Consider the following 19,624-nt stretch of genomic DNA (forward strand, 5'->3'; position numbering starts at 1 on the left):
TCCAATTAAACGTTTAGCGCCTCAGTCACATGAGCCTACTTGAATTGGTCGATAAATACATGTGGCTTGTGGCTGCCATATTGGACAGCGCGAACAGAGAACATTTTAAGCGTCATAGGGAGTTACTGGACAGTGTGATTCTCACCCATTCATTCAGTTCCAGCCCCCAGCTCATTCTGACCTCCACCACATCTTTTGCATGTAGACGATGCACGGGTGAGAGGAATTACAAGTGTGGAGGCCAGTCACTGAGCCTAGGCACACAGGTCTAAACATTAAACAGCCCCTGCCTAACCCCTCCTGTTGTGCTCCTGATGCCTGCTTTGTTCTTTAGGGAGTCAAGGCCACCCGAGGGCTGGCCTCTGGTCCCCTCTGTTGGTTCATTTCACACACCAAGCGAGACCAGGACTCTGGGGCGGCAAGTGGGATGGCCTGCACCACCCTGAGAGTGAATGCCTCCTTAAATGTTGCATCCTAGATGCCTTGCTTGCCTCATCTTTTAGCCCTGACCCTGAGGATGCAAAGTACAAAAGAATATACTTTCGGAGGCAGGGAGGGCATAGCTCAGTAGTAGAGCATGTGCCCAGCACGCACGAGGTCCTGGGTGCAATCCCCAGGCCTCCATTAAAAAGGAAATAAATAAACCTAATTGTGTAACCCCCAACAACAAATAAGAAAAAGATAAAATTTTTTAAAAAGAATGTGCTTTCATTGCTATAATCACCTCTAGCCTTGCCCTCATTCCTCTGAATCATTGGACCCTTGGGAAAAGCAGGCAGAACTCAACGTATGGTTTGAATCAGAGCCCTTCCCAGGTATTGTGCCACAGGCAGGGACAGGTGCCCAAACACCCATCCCCTCAGCACTCCGAGCAGCCAGGCAGCAACCAAGGCCGTCGGCGCCCCTGGGCCAGTTGTTTCTGACCGTGAGCGGATTCTTCCATTTTAGGATGTGTAGGGTGACCAGCTCTCCCAGTTCGCTTGGGTACTTTCTTGGTGTTAGCACTGAAAGTCTTGTGTCCCAGGAAATTGCTCAGTCTCAGGCAAACCAGGATGGCTGGTCCCCCTCCAGTGTACCATATCTAACCCTCTCCGTGCCCTAGTTTCCTTGTAAAAGAGGTTGACAATAGTAACTTATCTCACAGGGTTGTTATGAGGATTTGAAGTCCTTGCCTGACTCATAGGAACCGCTATACTGATATTTGCTATTGTTGTCTTCTGTCTGTACCGTACCAGGAGGGAGGTTGGGAAGCGCCGGTCTAAGAGTTAGTGGTGTAGGTGATGTGCTGACACCACAGGGGCATCGCTGGAAACAGGTCGTGAATTGCCTGATGCTCTCCAGGCTACTAGGGGAGAAGTCCAAATTGACAGACTACTAGGAATAGGCAAAGACAGTCACTACATCATGATTTGTGGGAAGAAGGTAGGCCTGAGATAGAATCATAGAATGATGTTTTAGAAAACTAGACCAACCCCTTTATTTATGAATGAGGGAATAGACTGGGTTGGGGGCGGGGTTCAAAGCCCAGTCCAAAGCCACGAGTCGAGTTGGTGCAGTACTGAGACTAGAACCTAGTCTTCAGAGTGCAGAGTCATGTCTTTTCCCCTGCTCTGTAATGTGCAAGCACCAGAGGATGGATCGGCGCTTTTGGTGTGACTTCCTGGAGATGGTCGTTTTAAAACTTCATAGCAAAAGCTTCAATGTATGCCAGGCCATCTCTGGCTAGGGCCCTAGGCATACGCTTGAGCCTGGACTCATGTGCCTTGTCCCCGGGCAGGTCTGATCATGTCTGCAATCACAGTGATCATCCTGATTCTGTACTTTGTGATCGACAACTTTGTGATACATCGCAGACCGTGGCTAGCTGAGTGTACCGCCATCTACGTCCAGTATTTCGTCAAGTTCTTCATCATTGGCATCACTGTGCTGGTGGTGGCTGTGCCGGAGGGGCTGCCGCTGGCCGTCACCATTTCACTGGCTTACTCTGTGAAGGTGAGACTGGAACTCTCTTCCTGTAGGACAGAGACCGGAGGGGGAGGGTGCCATGTAACCTCTGGTAAAAGGATGGGCCACTCTGTCTTCACAAAGTCTTGGTGGTGTCTCCCAAGAGCAGAAGCCACTGACACTATGGAAGGACCATCTTGATCAGTTGCATCAATGTTTAAGTAACCCAGGAGAATCTTAGGAGGATTCACAAAAATGGCATCGTGCATTTTTGTGCAGGACAAGAGGATGAAATGTGGAGAGCTGTTAACTAGGAAACGGCCTTTGACCTGTATTTGGGAGCGCTCATTTGGTCCCCTCTCAAGACTTTTCCCTTCTTCCCTGTAGAAAATGATGAAAGACAATAACCTGGTGCGGCACTTGGATGCTTGTGAGACCATGGGCAATGCCACGGCCATTTGCTCTGACAAGACAGGCACGCTGACCATGAACCGCATGACTGTGGTGCAGGCTTATATCGGAGATACCCGTTACCATCAGGTCCCAAGCCCCGATGTCCTCGTGCCCAAGGTGCTGGACCTCATTGTCAATGGCATTTCTATCAACAGTGCCTATACCTCCAAGATTCTGGTGAGCTCTTCCTTTGCCAGGACACTTAAAATGGGTGGTTGGAGGGAACCACTGCTTTTCTCTTGTTTATTCGACCTGAATTGCCATCCCACATCCCATTTCCCGCTTCTCAGTGAACACGTTTGGGGTGAGACTAGGGAATAATCCACGGGAGTAGATGAGGTGGCGTGAGGCGGGTGGGACTCCACGGCTGTGAAATGCCCTGCAGTCACCATGTAAAGGCAGTATCTCGGAAGAGACCTCATGCTGGTAGCAGAATTGGGCTTATCGGGAGTAAACTACTCAGTTTCCGGAAACTAAGAGAGAGTGTTAGAATAAAACCCCCATACAGGGTGAGACACCAGCACCGCCCCCGGGGCGACGAAAAACCCGAAGCCCCAGGTGGCTCAGGGACCACAGTCACCACTGACCACTGTCCACCTACCCCACGGACTCTGGACAGAGGTGAAAGCTTTGTGGGGAAGTTCTCTCCTTCCTAAGTTCCCTTCTGTCTGGGGCATCTTCAGTAGTCCCACGTTTTTCCCTTCCAGCCTCCGGAGAAGGAGGGGGGCCTGCCGCGGCAGGTGGGCAACAAGACGGAGTGTGCGCTGCTGGGCTTTGTCACGGACCTGAAGCAGGACTACCACGCGGTGCGCAGTGAGGTGCCCGAGGAGAAGCTGTACAAGGTGTACACCTTCAACTCGGTGCGCAAGTCCATGAGCACCGTCATCCAGAAGCCCGGCGGCGGCTTCCGCATGTACAGCAAGGGCGCATCTGAGATCATCTTGCGCAAGTGAGTGCCCCTCCCTGCACTTCTCTTGCCCGCAGGAAGGTCTGGGTTCCGTGCTCTCCGCTGCACCCACGTGCACGACGAGCGAGCCCTTCTTCGAGGTGGCGGCACCGTGACTGACGACAGGCATTGTCCTTAAGTACCTCGGGTGGTTCCTGGTACTTTCCACAGCTCAGCGAGGTAGATGCGGTCATTACCCCTGTTTTAGAGATGAGAAAACAGACGTGCAGGGAAGCCGAGTAACTTGCTCGAGGTGATACAGCTAATAGAGGCACAGCCAGGATTCAGACCGAGGCCACCCAAGCTTCCCTTTCCTCCTCTGGAAAGAGAGGACCCGCCCATCTCACAGGGTCGGGCTGATTAAATGATCCAGTGCACGTAAGATGCCTTGCACACAGCAGGTACTAGAAATGTTAGTTCTGTGTTCCCTTTTCATTCTCAGTTCTCATCACAGGCAGTTGCAGTAACTTAAAGTGGTTAGACTCTCCACAGGTCATTAAAAGTTGACCTACGTGGATACAGGGCCAGCAGCTGAAAACCAGTGCCCCAGCTCGGTGTTAGCCACCTTCTTTCAGTCAACGCATTCTTGTTGAGCACACCCTACGCACTGAGCCCTCTGGACACTGGGGATTGGGAAAGTCTCTCTACCTTTGGGAAGTTGAAAAGAGGAGGTGATCCACAAAGCACCTTGTTGGTGTTGCGTGCACGTGTGAGGAGGGACAGATGACATGGGAGAATCACACGGTCTGCCTGCCTTATCCACCTACCGGCCGCCCCACCTTGGAAAAAGGGACTCAGCTTTGGGTGATGGATGGAGATTTATGACCACGAAACAGTTTCTTTGGAAGTGATGCAGAATTCCCAGAACGTCTGTAAATGACTGTGGGGGCGCAGTGGGTGGGGAGGGGGACGCTGCTTTCTGACTGTGTGCCTCCCCAGGTGTAACCGCATCCTGGACAAGAAAGGGGAAGCAGTGCCGTTCAAGAGTAAGGACCGAGATGAGATGATACGCACTGTCATTGAGCCCATGGCCTCCGAGGGACTCCGGACGATCTGCATAGCTTACCGGGATTTCAGTGTAGAGCCCCTGTGGGACAACGAGGCCGAAATCCTCACTGAGCTGACCTGTATCGCAGTGGTGGGCATTGAGGACCCCGTGCGCCCGGAGGTGAGGCTTTGGCTGGGAAAAGGGCTAGGAGACGGGAATGGAAGTCTCCCAGTGGCCCTTGGCCCACGTGCAGGCCCACTGGGACCTAATGATAGAAGCCACCTCGAAGTCACGGGAACTGGGGTACTAGTTTCTGTTTGTGACTTGACTTCCCTAAGTTTCCTAACTGCTTCTCATTTACAGGGATGGATGTCCCCGTGCTTCCGGCTTCACAGAGCTGCTGTGGAGCACTGGCCTCATAGAGAGTGGCATTCCTATGGTGAATGCTGTCTGGGGGTGAGAAGCATAGGCTTCGCTGGGCTCATTGTTTGGCGATCAGGAACAGGCAGGTCGGCCAGGCTATTGCGCTCACACGGGAACTTGACACAGCATTGCAAACTGACTGTTTCAAATTAAAAAAAAAAAAAAAAAGAACGGGCAGGAGGCAGAACTAACTGGGACACCACCTTTGTCTCTAGCCACCTTTTTTCTTTTTTTTAGTTGAAATATAGTTGCTATACAATATTATAAAGTTACAGGTATACAGTACAGTGATTCACAATTTTTAAAGGTTATACTCCATTTATAGTTACTATAAAATACTGGCTTTATTCCCCACACTGTACAATACATCCTTGTAGCTTATTTTATACCTGAGAGTTTGTACCTCTCACTCCCCTGCCCTCATATTGCCCCTCCCCCCTCCCTTCCCCTCACTGGTAAACACTAGTTTGTTCTCTGTATCTGTGAGTCTGCTTCTTTATTGGTTGTATTTTTTAGATTCCACATAGAAGTGATATTGGACAGTATGCATCTTTCTCTGTCTGTTTATTTCACTTAGCACAATGCCCTCCAAGCCCATCCATGTTGCTGCATATGGCAAACCTTTGTTCATTTTTATGACTGCATAGTATTTCGTTGCATAAATATACCACATCTTCTTTATCCAGTCATCTGTTGGTGGACACTTAGGCTGCTTCCACATCTTGGCAATTGTAAATAATGCTGCTGTGAGCATTGGGGTGCATGTATCTTTTTTAATCAGTGGGTTTTTTTGGTTTGTTTCTTTGTTTTTGGATATATACCCAGGCATGGAATTGCTGCCTCATATGGTAGTTCTATTTTAAGTTTTTTGAGAAACCTCCGTATTGTTTCCCACAGTGGCTGCACCAATTTACATTCCCAGCATTGACCATCCGAGGGTTCCCTTTTCTCCACATTCTTGCCAACATTTGTTATTTGTGTTCTTTTTGGTGATGGCCATTCTGACAGGTGTGAGGTGATCTCTCATCGTGGTTCTGATTTGCATTTCTCTGCTGATGCATGATGTTGAGCATCTTTTCATGTGCCTGTTGGCCATCGGCCTTTCCTCTTTAGAAAAATGTCTGACCGGTTCTTCTGCCCATTTTTCAGTCAGAATTTTGTTGTTGTTGTTGGGGTTTTTGTTTTTTTGTTTGTTTATTTTGGCTTTTTATTTTGGGGGGTAGGTAACATTGTTAGGTTTTTTGGTTTGAGTTGTATGCGCGGTTTATATGTTGGATATTAGTCCCTTATCAGTCACATCATTTGCAAATATTTTCTCCCATTCAGTAGGTTGTCTTTTCTTTTGTCAGTAGTTTCCTTTCCCGTGCAAAAGCTTTTAAGTTTAATTACACCCCATTTGTTTACTTTTGCTTTTATTTCCTTTCCTTTAGGAGACAGATCCAAAAAATGATTGCTGGGATTTATGTCAGAGAGTGTTCTGCCTATGTTTTGTTCTAGGAGTCTTACAGTATCCGGTCTTACATTTAGGTCTTTAATCCATTTTAAGTTAATTTTTAAATATTCTAGACACCTTCTTTCAATCAGCGTATTTGCACGAAGCACCCGCCCTCAGAATAGCTGAACGCTATTTCAACTCTAGGGCATTGAAAAGTTTCTGCTTCTAAGAAGTTCTGACCAATAGGCTGTCAGTCGTCACGGCCCAGAGGCATGAGAGGTGTCACGCATTTGGGAAACTTAAAAAGAATTGATACGGTTGGAGGATGGGCCAGGGAGGTGGAAGGTGGTACAAACTTCTGCTAAAAAGGAAAGCGGTGGCAAAATCTCAAAGACCAGACATGCCCTGCTAAGAAATGTGGACTGTAATTGGGAGAGTAAGCTTTTTTCACACCTGACTCTTGAAGCAAATTTCCCCTTCAAGTCATGGTACAAGAAGCCAAATTCAAATGTGAGTATTGTAGGTAGGACAGAAGCGAGGACACCAAGCAATATAAAAAGGACCGGACTTGGGCTGTGCCCCGTGGTTCTGCTCCCCAGGGTGCCTCTCTCCCGTCCACAGTGAGGGGACATCCGAGCCTGAGCATCTTACCAGGCCTCACCACCCCCACCTCCTCCTCTCCTCTCAGGTACCAGAAGCAATTGCCAAATGCAAACGGGCAGGCATCACTGTCAGAATGGTGACGGGTGACAATATCAACACGGCCCGGGCCATCGCCACCAAATGTGGCATTCTGACACCTGGGGACGACTTACTGTGCTTAGAAGGCAAAGAATTCAATCGACTCATCCGCAACGAGAAGGGCGAGGTGGGTGTGGGTTGCGGGGGGTTGGGTCCTCGGGATGAGAGAGGGGCGGGTTCTCGTGTGAGGCCTCTGAGACCCGTGGGAGAAAGTGGGTGGCTTTTAAACTAAAATCTCTTCGTAGTGAAACGTCCCTTTTCCCAAAGCTGCTCAGACGGTAGAAACTGGAGTTTTCTTTCTTCCCATGATCTGCATTCACAAGCTACCTTTTGAGACACTAACTTTTCATGTCTTTCCATTTTGTTCCATCACGGGATGATTTTGCACTGATTTCCCTCCACCTCAGCCCTCCAGTGTCACTGCCCTGTGACGGACAGTGGCACAGGTTAGGAAGAGGACGTGGTCTGGGTGTGGAGCAGACCAGCACTGCCTGATTTACATAGAAATCAAACCTCAGTCCTCAGGAGGTTTAGCTGCCTGAGCCAACAGCTGACCCTGGCCCACCTCCTGTCAAGGGTCTAAGACATAGGGATTGGCTGCCAGGTCGGGAACTGGGAGGAGAAAGCAGACAAGCAGGGCCTGAATGGTCACACATCAATGAATCTGCCTTTGGAGACTGAGTTGGCTGCCTCCTCTCCACTGGAGTCCGGAATAACAGTCCTACACGGGCCATGGGACGCCAGGTCTCGCAGGAACTCAGCATGTGTGGAGAAGTAACGTTTTCCTGGATGGCCGTTCTGGGCTTGACTGACCCAGGTGTGGTCTCGTGCTGGCAGGTAGAGCAAGAAGAGCTGGACAAAATCTGGCCGAGACTCCGAGTCCTGGCGCGATCTTCCCCCACTGACAAGCATACCCTGGTGAAAGGTGAGGTTGGCTCCTGAGCAGGCGCTGGGGGTAGAGGGAGGCAGGCCAGGGCGAGCGCAGGTAAGAACCCTCAGCCAAAGCAGCTGTCCTGTCCTGCACGGGGAGGTCCTAGGAGAGCTTCCCAGCTCGTGGCGGGAGCATTCAGCTTAGCAAACATCTCGGCCCCTGGTTGTAAGGCACGTAACACAGTTGCTTTTAAACGCGGTCGTGTCTTGTGGCCGGTAGCACCATGAATTGGGCAGCGCGGGTTCAGCTCTTCCAATTTTTGCAAGTAAGGAAATTTGAGGCTGAAAAGACCAGTAACTTGCCCACATTGTCCAGCTGGGAAGGGGACGTGGTACCATGCAACCCCTGGTCTCTGCCTTCGAATCAGCCAGTGCTTTTTGCTCCACATAGCAGCTGCCTGAGGGCACCAGACAGGATACCTGACGAGGCTAGATTTTCTTAGCTTAGAGTGCTGCCCGTGAAATAATTCATTGCTGTCGGGTGACAGTGTAGGACCTCCAGCAAAGGGAAAAAAAGAGTAGAAAGGGAGGTGGTGGCAGGGACCAAAGAAGAAGACTGGAAAAGCGCCTTCCGTGGGGGGCAGGCCTTGGACGGCGTGTGTGGACTCACTGTGGTGTGTCTGTTTTCCCCAGGCATCATTGACAGCACTGTTGGGGAGCAGCGACAGGTGGTGGCTGTCACTGGTGATGGCACGAATGATGGGCCAGCTCTGAAGAAAGCAGATGTTGGCTTTGCCATGGTAAGCAGCTCAGCGTAGCATCTGTCCGACTGCAGCCTGCCTCCACCATCAGGAAGCCAGGACAGGCCCCTGGGGACTCGCTGCCTCCTGAACCGAAACATCGCACTGTGTGCTCTTGCCTCTAACTCCGTCTCTCCTACCGACCTGGCCAGTGATGCGTAGAATGAGGGACCCATCAGGTACGAAGGCAGGGAAATCATGGCATATCATTGCCCGAGAAAGCAAGACCAGCTGAAACTACCCACGAACATGGTGATGTTGTCTGCCCAGGCACACGATGGAAAATCCATGTTCCGTGTGGAAAACGTGTGCTTCGTGGTCAGCACTGTTTATGACTCGAGAGGCCGGAAGCATCAGAGTCAACTTGGAAAGTTCACTTAAAATCACATATTCCAAGTTGGAGATCTTGATGCAGCAGCCTCTGGGCTGGATCCCAGAAATGTTTGGGTTTTCTTAGCAGGCACCCTTGTTGATTCTGACGTTTAGAAGCTCCCGGTTACAAAGTACATCCTCACCCTCAAGTAGCTTATGATTGTAAGCTTTCCATATACACTGACCTCTTGGTGATTTTTAAGCAGTGGCAGGACATTCAGGATGTAATCTGTCTTTAGGGCTCTCTCTTTAACAGCAATAGAAAATTTTTTTATTCCAGGAAATTGCAAGAATATACAGAAGTAGAGAGAATAGTTTGTTGAATCCCTGTGCACCTGTCACCCAGCGTCAGACATCAACGCTTGGCCAGTCTTGTTTCACTGACACCCCAACACATACCCGCTTCCCCATCTCTAGCTGAATTATTGTGAAGCAAATCCAAGGCATTATGTCGTTTCCTCCTGTATGTGTGTCCGGAAGGTAAGTATGTATCAGTAACATGTGTCTAAAAGAATCACAGCACTACTATCTCGTAATACAATTGATTCTTCACTGTCTGTTAGTATCCTGTTATTATTTATCCCATTATTAGTCCTATAATAATACGTTATTATTAATCCACAATAGTTAGTAATAGGATACTGTCATCAGGTATCTAGTCAGTGTTCACATTCCCCCAGTTGCTTCATAAATGCTGTTTTTATAGTTTATTTGTCCAAGGCAGAATCCAAATAAGACCCATACAGTGCAGTTGGTTGATGTATCCCTTAAATCTATTATTCTGTAACAGTAGTTCTTGAAGTGTGTGCCTCCTAGCCATACCTGGAAACCTACAGAAATGCAGGTTCTCAGGCCTTACCCCAGATCTGCTGAATCAGAAAGCTTGGAGATGTGGCCCAACCATCTGTGTTTTAACAAGGCTTCTGGGTGATTCTGACACGTCCTAATGTTCAAGAACCACTGATCCTATAGGATCGCCGTGTTGGGGCCCCCAAGACCACCCTTTCCATTTGTGGGCTCACTAGAAGGACTTAGGAGATTCAGCATATGGTTGTGCTCGTGGCCAAGATGCCTCACATTGGTAAAGGAAGAATACAGTCAGGACACAGTCACAGGCAGAGCCTGGAATCCTCACACGGGCTCCCCGATGCTCCGTCTGCAAGGGTCACTAAGAGCACACTCTTCCCCAGCAATGAAAATGCAGCAGCGCGTGTGTGATGTTTCTGTCCAGAGGACCCCATCAGAGACTTGGTGCCCAGGGTTTTTATTGGGGTTGGTCATACAGGCACCGTCTGCCTAGCACGTCCTAAGATTCCAGACTCCCAGAAGGAAAGCAAGTTTTCGATGGAAACCAAGGGCATAGTCTAGGCACAGTGAATCACTAACTAATTTTCAATTAATTGTTGACTGGGAGCATTCCGAGAGCCACGTTCCTAGATGCCAGCTGAGGGCCAGCCTTGCACACAGGCCTTTCTCAGGATAGCAGTCTCAGGCCTGGTATGTTAGCTCTTTTCTGCACAATCCTCTTCCGTCGTTTTTTCCCTAGCTGTTTCATTTTGAAGGAGCCGGGTTGTTTGTCTGCAGAGAATGTCCCATGGCCTGGGTTTTGTTGATTGCATCCCTGTAGTGTCCTTGATCGTGTTCTTTTACCCTTTGTATTTCCTGTAAACTTACACGTCTGTAAGCAATCAGATTCTAGATCCCATCTTTCACTAGGGGCTGCAAAATGACAGTGTTCTGGGTTTCTCTATTTCTGTAAAAAGAAATTTGCCCTCATCGGCTGTTTGGTTACTCCGAGGTTCAGTTCCGACATGAAACACAGGTTAAGTGCTTGATTCTTTTCCTTTATTTACCAGTTTTCAAAATAATGAGTTGATTTTTTAGGATCCTCCAAAGGTAACGAATGAATTGTTGATTTTTTAAAATTCACTAAACTACTAAAAGTTAATAGTCTAATTTTTTTTCATGTATTATTATGAGCTCATGGATTTATGTATGCTCGCTGTTTCAATCCACTGCCCTTACTATTGTTTTGATGTGCATGTTGACCCATCACTAGCCCCTTTGGCACTGCGGAGTCCTCTTAGTACCACCTCAGTTGTCTATAACAGCCTTCCTGGTTTCTTGCACGATAGGACGTTCCAGATTCATCGCGCATATTTCTTGTCCTGGATCTAGAATCATCCATGTCTCAAAGGAGTTCTGCTTCATTTTAGTGAGAAATGATATTTAGAGAACACAGTCTGAATGTCAAGATGTTCCTTACTTCTGACTAAATTACTGTTTCTAGAACTTTTCTGTCAACAAAGCTAGAAAGTCATATCTTTTATGTCTCTTTTTGCTTTGTGTTTCTTTGTTTTAAGATAGAGATAAAATACTGTGAATTCATATTGGCATTTCCAGTTGAAATTTGGAATTACAGAATTCTAACTTTCTAATTTTATTTATCTGCCCTGATTTGGGGGGTGGGCAGGAGACGGTAACTAGGTTTATTTATTTATTGAGGAGGTGCTGGGGATTGAACCCAGGACCTTGTGCATGCTAAGCATGTGCTCTACCACTTGAGCTATATCCCCCCCCTTATCTTCCCTGATTTTATATTTATCTCTTAAGCTGAAAATTTTGATTCCTAATGGCATTAACATAATTATTTGCATCATCCTAAAATACATGTAATAGTCTCAAAATAGCAATAATAATACAACTACTCTATTTGAAACAGTTGAAGATTTCTCTTGCAGCCCTTTTTCTCTGTAGGTGTATCCCACTGGGGAGGCACCATCAAGTTACTGTGTTTTTTAAAAGTCACTTGGAACGTTTCCCTTTGTGTGGTTGTGCCACCAACTGGTTATACCAGTTCATTTATATCATGTTTTGTGTTTTTTTCCCATTTTGGAGATTGCTTACTTAATCTTACATTTGTTTTATACTTGTGTGAAGTAGTTACATAATTCTAAAGTCAAATGTACAAAACAAGGTCTATTCATAGAAGTCCAGCTTCTAGTCCTATAACTTCCACCCTGTTGCCTCCTTCTTAACCCCACAGGTAACTTCTCTGATTTTTGGTTTAGCCTTCTGTTTGTTTCTTTAAAATATAATCAAATGTATAATGTATTCATACCCTTACTCTCCTGGATAAGTGCTACTTTCCTATATTTATCTATATACACATTATACACTCTTTTTTCCATCTTGCTTATTTTTACTTAACAGCCTAACTTGGATATTATTCCATAGTAGTATCTCTATAAAGATACTCTTTTTTCTTCCCTTCCTTTCCTTCTTCCTTTCTTTCTTTTTCCCCTCCTTTCTTTTTACAGTGCATGGTACAGCATTGTGTGGATGTATTAGAGAACTCTTTTTTTTAAATACTTTTATTTGTTTATTGAATATTTTATTTTTTTATTTTGGGGGGAGATAATTAGGTTTTTTTTTTTTAATTCAAAAAATTTTGGTGGTGGGGAGGTAATTAGGTTTTATTTATTTATCTTTGATGGAGGTACTGGGGATCGAACCCAGGACCTTATGCGTGTTCAGCATGCACTCTACTGCTGAGCTATACCCTCCCCACTGTTAGAGAACTTTCTGAATTGTATAGACTATCAACAGATACTCATTTGTTGAATGGGGCCTTAAAGATAGGTGGGGCTTTAAATAGATGGGGAAAGAGGATGCTCTGGGTTCGGGCAGTAGTGAGCAGAAGTCCGGGCTCTAGATGTGAATGAGAGAGCCAGGGCATTGTGAGTAAGCCGGCAGGCTGTGCGCAGAAAGATCATGTGAGTGCAGGCTGGAAACGAACCAGAGGTCGCTTGTTGAGGGCTTTGACTACCAGACGAGAAAGTTGATTGTTTTTAAAGCACTGCTTTCAACCACTGATATGTCTATTCAGAAACTTTTCGTGGTTCCCCAGTGACAGGATTGTGAAGAAGTTTGGGACATCTGAACTGTGCTTCCAGACTACTCTGCTTAGAGAAAAAAATGTATGGTGACTTCAAGGTGTGGGGGAGATAGGGATTTAAATTAGATACTGGCAGTGGCCAAAGAAGGTTTTAAATTTGGTGGTTGAACAGTTAGGACTTGTTCCCTGCCTTTTATTTTCTAAGGTGGGGGAGTAGGAGGAGGGAAGGGAGAAAGGAGCAGCAAAGATATGTGTAATTCCAGTCTGAGTTCAGGAGCAGGTGGTGGCATCAGGACCCATCCCTCCCTTCCATACAGTGACAGTGACACATTTTCCCTGCATTTTCTTTGGGAGAGAAGACAAGGCAATGGATGGTGGTTTAGGCTGTAGAATTTGTGCGGTCATTGTGCCCCCTAGTGTTTATGCCGAGTTCTTGGAGGTCACACGATGGAGTCCGGGTTCAGAACGTAGCTAAACTCTGCTTTGTCCAGTTCCTCACTGTTTTCCTTTCCCCTTCTTACCTCAGGGCATCGCAGGCACGGATGTGGCAAAGGAGGCATCAGACATCATCCTAACAGACGACAACTTCACCAGCATCGTGAAGGCCGTGATGTGGGGGCGGAACGTCTATGACAGCATCTCCAAGTTCCTGCAGTTCCAGCTGACTGTCAACGTGGTGGCCGTGATCGTGGCCTTCACTGGGGCCTGTATCACTCAGGTGAAGGGAGTGCGGGCTGAGCTAAGACAGGAGGGTTGAGGTGGGGGCTAAGGACCGTGGGATGTGGGGTACAGTATTGATACAGGGGAAGAAACGTAGGGCGAGAAGATGGCCGTGTCCCAGGCCTCAGTTGAATCCCTGGGACGTGCCCTGCCAAGTGTGGTCCTTGGCTTCGTGCAGGAAGGAACACAAGAGCGAGCCACAGTTAAGTAAAGATTTATTCAGAGAGATGCGCACGCCATAGACAGAGTGCAGGCTGTTTCAGGAGGCAAGAGAAAGGCCACGAGGTGTGGGGGTTGGGTGCTCAGTCTAAAGTAAAAATAGATCCACACTCCATAGTCAGAGAGGGGTCCTCTCACTCAGAAGGGGGAGCGGCCACAAGGTGTGGGGGGGGTTAGTTTTCATGGGCTTGGTAGCTTCACATGCTAACAAGTGGGAGGATTATTCCAACTACTTTGGGGCAGGGGCTGGGAATTTCCAAGAACTGGGCCATCACCCACTTTTTGACCTTTTATGGTCAGCCTCAGAACTGTCATGGCGCCTGTGGGCGTGCCATTTACCATGTTAATATTTACAATGAGTGTATAACGAAGCTCAAGGCCTACTGGGAGTCAAATCTCCCGCCCTCTTGGGCCTCAGGGCTGCTGGGAGTTGAGCCTTCCTCCGTCTTGGTGCTCATTGCCGGGTCGTTCTGTAAATGGCCGCGCCCTGCCCCCTTCCCTCCTGCCTCAGCAAGTTGACTGAGGAGCAAGGACCAGCGCTGCCGCAGTGGTGCGGGGGCAGGAGTCAGCCCTGCTCGGGCTCCCTCTGCTCGTGTGGGATGGTGACGATAAATCTACCGTTTAGCACCTACAGGTTAGCCAGCACAAGGGGCACAGAGCTGTACTGTCTCTGTTCTTCAGAAACAACCTTGCAAAGTAGGAACTATCCCCACTTTACAGGGGGAGAACCCAAGGCGCAAAGAGGGTAAATAAGTTTCTCAGTGTCACTCAGCTAATCAGAGGTGGCTGGCAGGAGGTGGGCCGTTTCAAGGGCAACGGTGTGTCTGGTGAGTGAGGAGGGGGCTGACCTCCAAGGGAAGCTAAGAGGGCTGGTGCTCTTCCCACCAGGACTCCCCCTTGAAAGCCGTGCAGATGCTGTGGGTTAATCTCATCATGGACACTTTCGCCTCGTTGGCCCTGGCCACCGAGCCCCCTACGGATTCTCTGCTGAAGCGTCGCCCCTACGGCCGGAACAAGCCTCTGATCTCGCGCACTATGATGAAGAACATTTTGGGCCACGCAGTCTATCAGCTCACTGTCATCTTCTTCCTCGTCTTTGCTGGTGAGCCGAGGGCGGGGAGGGGTCGGGGGCGGCAGCCGGAGTGTTAGATGGCGATGGGGACAGAGTGACCCGAGGAGAGAAAGTAGCACGAGACGGGGGAGTAACCGCAGCTTCGCTTGCTGCGCGCATCCTCGGTTCCCCCCGCGTGGTACACTCTGCAGTTTTACGTTCTCCTCTTAAGGATCTCACAAGGGTGGCTTTGTGATAACTGTTTGGTTTTTTTTTGTTTTTTTAGATCATAAAACTGAAGCTCAGGTCACATCATGAGTAAATAGTGGTACTAAGATTCAAATCTTTGTCTGCCTGACTCTAGGGCCCCTACTTCTGCCGCCATGGGCAGCAGTTAGCCCTGCTCGGGCTCCGTCTGCTCGTGTGGGATGGCAGTCATTTACCTACCATTTAGCGTTTCAGTGGAGCAGAGAGAGAGCACCAGATACGTGAGACCAGGACTAACACTGAAACTGCTGGGCAACTGTTGTAGCTCAGATACTGACCTGCTAGCATGGACCCCAGCCCTAAGCCGCCAGTGAGGTCGGTGTGCTCTGACTCAACCTGAGCCCTCATTGAGAGCTGCTTATCCTCCAATGCGTCCCTTCTCCCAACTAGGTGAGAAGTTTTTTGACATCGATAGTGGGAGGTTGGCACCCCTCCATTCACCTCCCAGCCAGCACTATACCATCGTCTTCAACACCTTCGTGCTGATGCAACTCTTCAATGAAATCAACTCCCGCAAGATCCACGGAGAGAGGAATGTCTTTTCAGGCATCTTCCACAACCTCATCTTCTGCTCTGTTGTCTTGGGCACATTTGTCAGCCAGGTGAGAGTCTGGCTGCATTTGAGCTAGTGGGTCTGGGATGATCCAGGCTGGATGCTGGGAGCCAGGATTCCCTAAGTGCCCAGGTAAAGGAGTAGGGGGGGAAATGGGGACTTGGGCTGTGGTTTGAACATGTTCCCGATTGGCTTCCCATCTGTACATTGTTCTAGAATTGGACCCTGCTGTGCCAGGTGCTCCAGTGCAAGGCAGCATGTTGGTAAAATAAATAAAACTCACAGAATCCTTTCATTATCTTTCTAAAAGAGGAATGTCATGCAGTGACCAGGAGGAAGGTCATGGTCTTCTAAACCCTTTCCATGTTTCCTGCCAGCATACTTGAAACATATGTGCACGTGCTGCGAGGATCCTCTCCCTGCCCCCGCCCCTTTGTTTTGAAAGGGCTTCATGATAGAAAATGCTACACAAGAAGAGATGGGATGGTGCGCGGGTGGTTGACAGATAAACCTGGCCTGCGCTCCTCCTGTGGGAACTGGGATCAAGGACGTGGCTGCCCCGGTGGTGAAAGGCTTGAGCCCCTTCCTTGTCCCTGTTACCAGGGCATCTGCTGATTCAAGAGAGTTTGACAGAAGAGCTCCTGCTTCACCCCTCGGCGGGGTGACCCCTGATTGACCCCCCTCCTAAATTCCTCTTCTGCATCACTGTCCCTTCTCTTTGTCACCCACTGGCTGCAGTCACAAGAAGCCCCCAGCCCTTGCATTAATAATGTTCATAGTAACTGGTCTGTTGCCCCATCAGAGTGCTCTGTTGGGACTGTGTGTGTCTGTCTTGCCTCCTCCCCACCTGGATCTCCTCTTTCTCCTTCCCCAACAAGCAGACCAGGGTTTGCACCACGGGGATCCTGGGCCAGGGAGCTGGCGTGGCGTTGGTGGTCCTGACTGGAGGGCTGGCTCGCTGTCACTCACCTCCCTGATGCTGGGCTGCCTCCTCCTCTGTTCTAGATTCTCATTGTGGAATTCGGGGGGAAGCCCTTCAGCTGTACGAAGCTCACCCTGTCCCAGTGGTTCTGGTGTCTCTTCATCGGCATCGGAGAGCTGCTGTGGGCCCAGGTGAGTGCGCGCACGCGCTCCCTGCGCGCTCACACGGCCAGCGGACCTCCTCTCCTCTCCGTGAGATGGAACAAGCAGCCGTGGAGACTTGCGGCCCCTCGCTTCGTGTTCTCCTTCCTTCTCCTCTCCACCACCCAGCAATCGAGTTCTCTCCATCTCGTAGGACCCCAAAGTGGGAATGATCAGTACCCACCACTTCAGAGGCTCTGATTTCTTCCCTAATCCTGCCTGGGGACAGGCAAATCCCTTAGCTTCTCTGAGATGGCAATGGAAATTTTCAATGGAATTTTGCTTAAAAAAGAGAAATCAAGGGTCTTAGAAGTAGAAAGCATATGTCTTTAATGAAGCCACAGTCTGGCCGTGGGCCGCCGGGCTGTCATAGTTTAGGGCTCTGTTGCTGCGTCTGTTTCTCACCGTAGCCTTATCTGGGATGGATGCCTGACTGTCACCTAAGATAAATCCAGACTCACAAGAGCTCTGGAGAAGCAGGATGGCATATGGTTCAAAGCACGGACTTTGGAACTGACTACTTCGGTTTGAATCCCAGTTCTCCTTTTCCCACGTTGAGTCACGCTGAGCAAGTTTCGTAACAGCTCCGCCTCCGTGTCCTCAGCTTAGGAGAGCAGGGTCGTTGTCAGCCATTGTTAACCAGCAAAGTTGTTTCGATACAGAAATGACTTCAAACAATGTCTAGTTCTCTGTAAGTATTCGGTAAGTGTTAGCTATTAGTATTATAATCATATGATCAGCTTTGGTGAGAGTTTCATTCCTTCCCTAGTAACAATTTGCAAGTCTCCCTCATCCTCAGCGCTGGCCTGGGCTGTGTCTCTGCTTTGCAGACCCCACGTCTCTACTCACTGGGGCCCAGCTGGGCAATGGAGGCTTTGCTCTAACTGGCCCCAAAGGTCCCCCCCAGGACTGCAGGCTTTCCCCACAGACCCATTAGTTGTGTCTTTCATACCTCCTGGATGCCTCCATCATTAACCCCATCCCGGTTCCTAACGGAAGTCCCTCCACCCTGTTCTGTTTGCTGAAGTTTGCTTACCACTGGGTCCCCAAAGCACGTCTACACTTGGGTGAACTTTGGTTGTTTCTCTACTGTTGGGAACTCTGATCTCTAGGTCTAGTCTCACATGTGGCCATGTGGCCTTGATGCCAGCTAACAACTTCCTTCTGCATCACAACTGCTCCTTCCAACATCCAAAAGCAGAATTCTGGCATTCTTTCTCTTTCCAAGCACTTGGCTCCATACTAGACCGCTCATACAGTCCGTCCCTCCCACCCGCCCCGCCTACTCCTCATCCTGTCCGTGAGGGAGAACTGAGTGACTGACTTTGAATTGCAAGCCCGACCTACTGCACCACGTCTTCTGATAATACTTGTACGTCCCTTCGTCCAGGGGCTGTCCCACCCACTTCCTCACCCCAGGCCCAAGAAGACGTCTAGTATCCCCTCGCTATAGCTTCATAAAACAGGAATGACTTCGCACATGGTAACTAAGAAGAGGGTCACTCCCCTTCAACACCCTGCTTTTCCTCCTGGCTGTACACGTGCACTGTGACCATCCTGTCCCCAGACTTGTTTCCGCCCAGGTCCTTGTCTCTGTCCCTTCCTGCTCTGTACCAGGCTCTATGGTCCTACTTCTCTTAAGAGACAGATGGCAAAATGAAAAGAAGATCTGAGCCAGAAGGAGGAGAATGAAGTCTATAACAAGGCGGATGGCTGGTCTAATGCTAGACTGTGAGTTCTCTTTTCTACGTCCACAGAAAACCTTCCTCAGGGCCTGACAGCTGGTAGGCACTTGGCAAATGCTTGCCTGAACCGGCTGGCACCCTCCTCACTGCTCCTGCAGTGGCGAGGGTGATAGGACAGAGAGAGACCTACGCAAGGGCCTGACGCACGTCAGTGAGCGCCAGCTCTTCTCACCCTGAGTCTGGTGTCTCCCCTTCTCCTCAGATCATCTCCACGATACCTACCCAATCCCTGAAGTTCCTGAAGGAAGCTGGGCATGGCACCACCAAAGAGGAGATCACCAAGGATGCTGAGGGGCTGGATGAGATTGACCATGCGGAGATGGAGCTACGCCGAGGCCAGATCCTCTGGTTCCGGGGCCTGAACCGCATCCAGACTCAGGTACTCCTCACCTGTCCTCGCCCTGTCTCTTTCGGGAGGTGTTAGGAGGGCAGCAGTTCTTGGTGGCCAACATCTCTCCCCTTCCCTTGCTTTGGGACAGACAGAGGGGCGTAGAGGTATGGGCTCCTTCGAGAGGAGAGTAATCATAGCGCCTAGAGCACAGGACACTTAACTGCTAGCGTAGTCCTTTAGCTTTGGGTTCGTCTAAAGCCCACTTCCCACCGTCCATCGGGTGGGCAAGCTTCCTGCATAAGGCCTCTTGCGAGCACTAAGCCTAACCTCAGGGCGGAAAATGTTCAGGGCCTTTCCCGACCCTTCAGGGGGAAGAATTTAGACAGTGTCTCTCTGCCAGCATCCCCAGCTGACATTTGATGTACATCCTCAAGCTGCGGTTAGGGTAACGTAGTTGTCATCTGGAGGGATCTTTGTAAAAGACACTCACTCTCTTGTATCTTCCCCACTCAAAACTGAAGGCCATGGTGGGGAATCTGATGGATAAGTGTGTATAAATGACAGTGGTCTTTCAGTGCCTGAGTATCTTCTACAGGATTCAGTCTTGCTTCCCAGAAAGGAAGAAGCTATAATTTCCTCAAGCCTCTCCCCTTTTTGCAATTTCTGAAATGACACAGAAACTGCTCCTGCTGCCCTTGAGCCCCCTGCATGTGGCGCTACAGGGACCCCCCGCCCCACTTTCCACG

General features: G+C 49.2%; 1 protein-coding gene across 5 annotated transcripts in view; it reads left to right on the top strand.

Annotated features, from left to right (window-relative positions):
- The window catches only part of ATP2B4 (ATPase plasma membrane Ca2+ transporting 4), a 95,273-nt gene that overhangs the window by 63,533 nt on the left and 12,116 nt on the right, over nt 1–19,624 (top strand). For all 5 annotated transcript variants that reach the window (XM_032466668.1, XM_006178185.3, XM_014553736.2 and 2 more), the window contains 12 exons: nt 1,778–1,992; nt 2,332–2,574; nt 3,105–3,346; nt 4,283–4,511; nt 6,878–7,057; nt 7,768–7,855; nt 8,494–8,600; nt 13,397–13,588; nt 14,698–14,911; nt 15,518–15,729; nt 16,686–16,793; nt 18,750–18,926. In XM_032466668.1, the coding sequence (XP_032322559.1) occupies nt 1,778–1,992; nt 2,332–2,574; nt 3,105–3,346; nt 4,283–4,511; nt 6,878–7,057; nt 7,768–7,855; nt 8,494–8,600; nt 13,397–13,588; nt 14,698–14,911; nt 15,518–15,729; nt 16,686–16,793; nt 18,750–18,926 (2,207 nt within the window). The remainder of the gene's footprint in view (nt 1–1,777; nt 1,993–2,331; nt 2,575–3,104; nt 3,347–4,282; nt 4,512–6,877; nt 7,058–7,767; nt 7,856–8,493; nt 8,601–13,396; nt 13,589–14,697; nt 14,912–15,517; nt 15,730–16,685; nt 16,794–18,749; nt 18,927–19,624) is intronic.

The sequence above is a fragment of the Camelus ferus genome, chromosome 23, assembly GCF_009834535.1.
Source record: "Camelus ferus isolate YT-003-E chromosome 23, BCGSAC_Cfer_1.0, whole genome shotgun sequence".
NCBI classification, from domain to species: Eukaryota; Metazoa; Chordata; class Mammalia; order Artiodactyla; family Camelidae; genus Camelus; species Camelus ferus.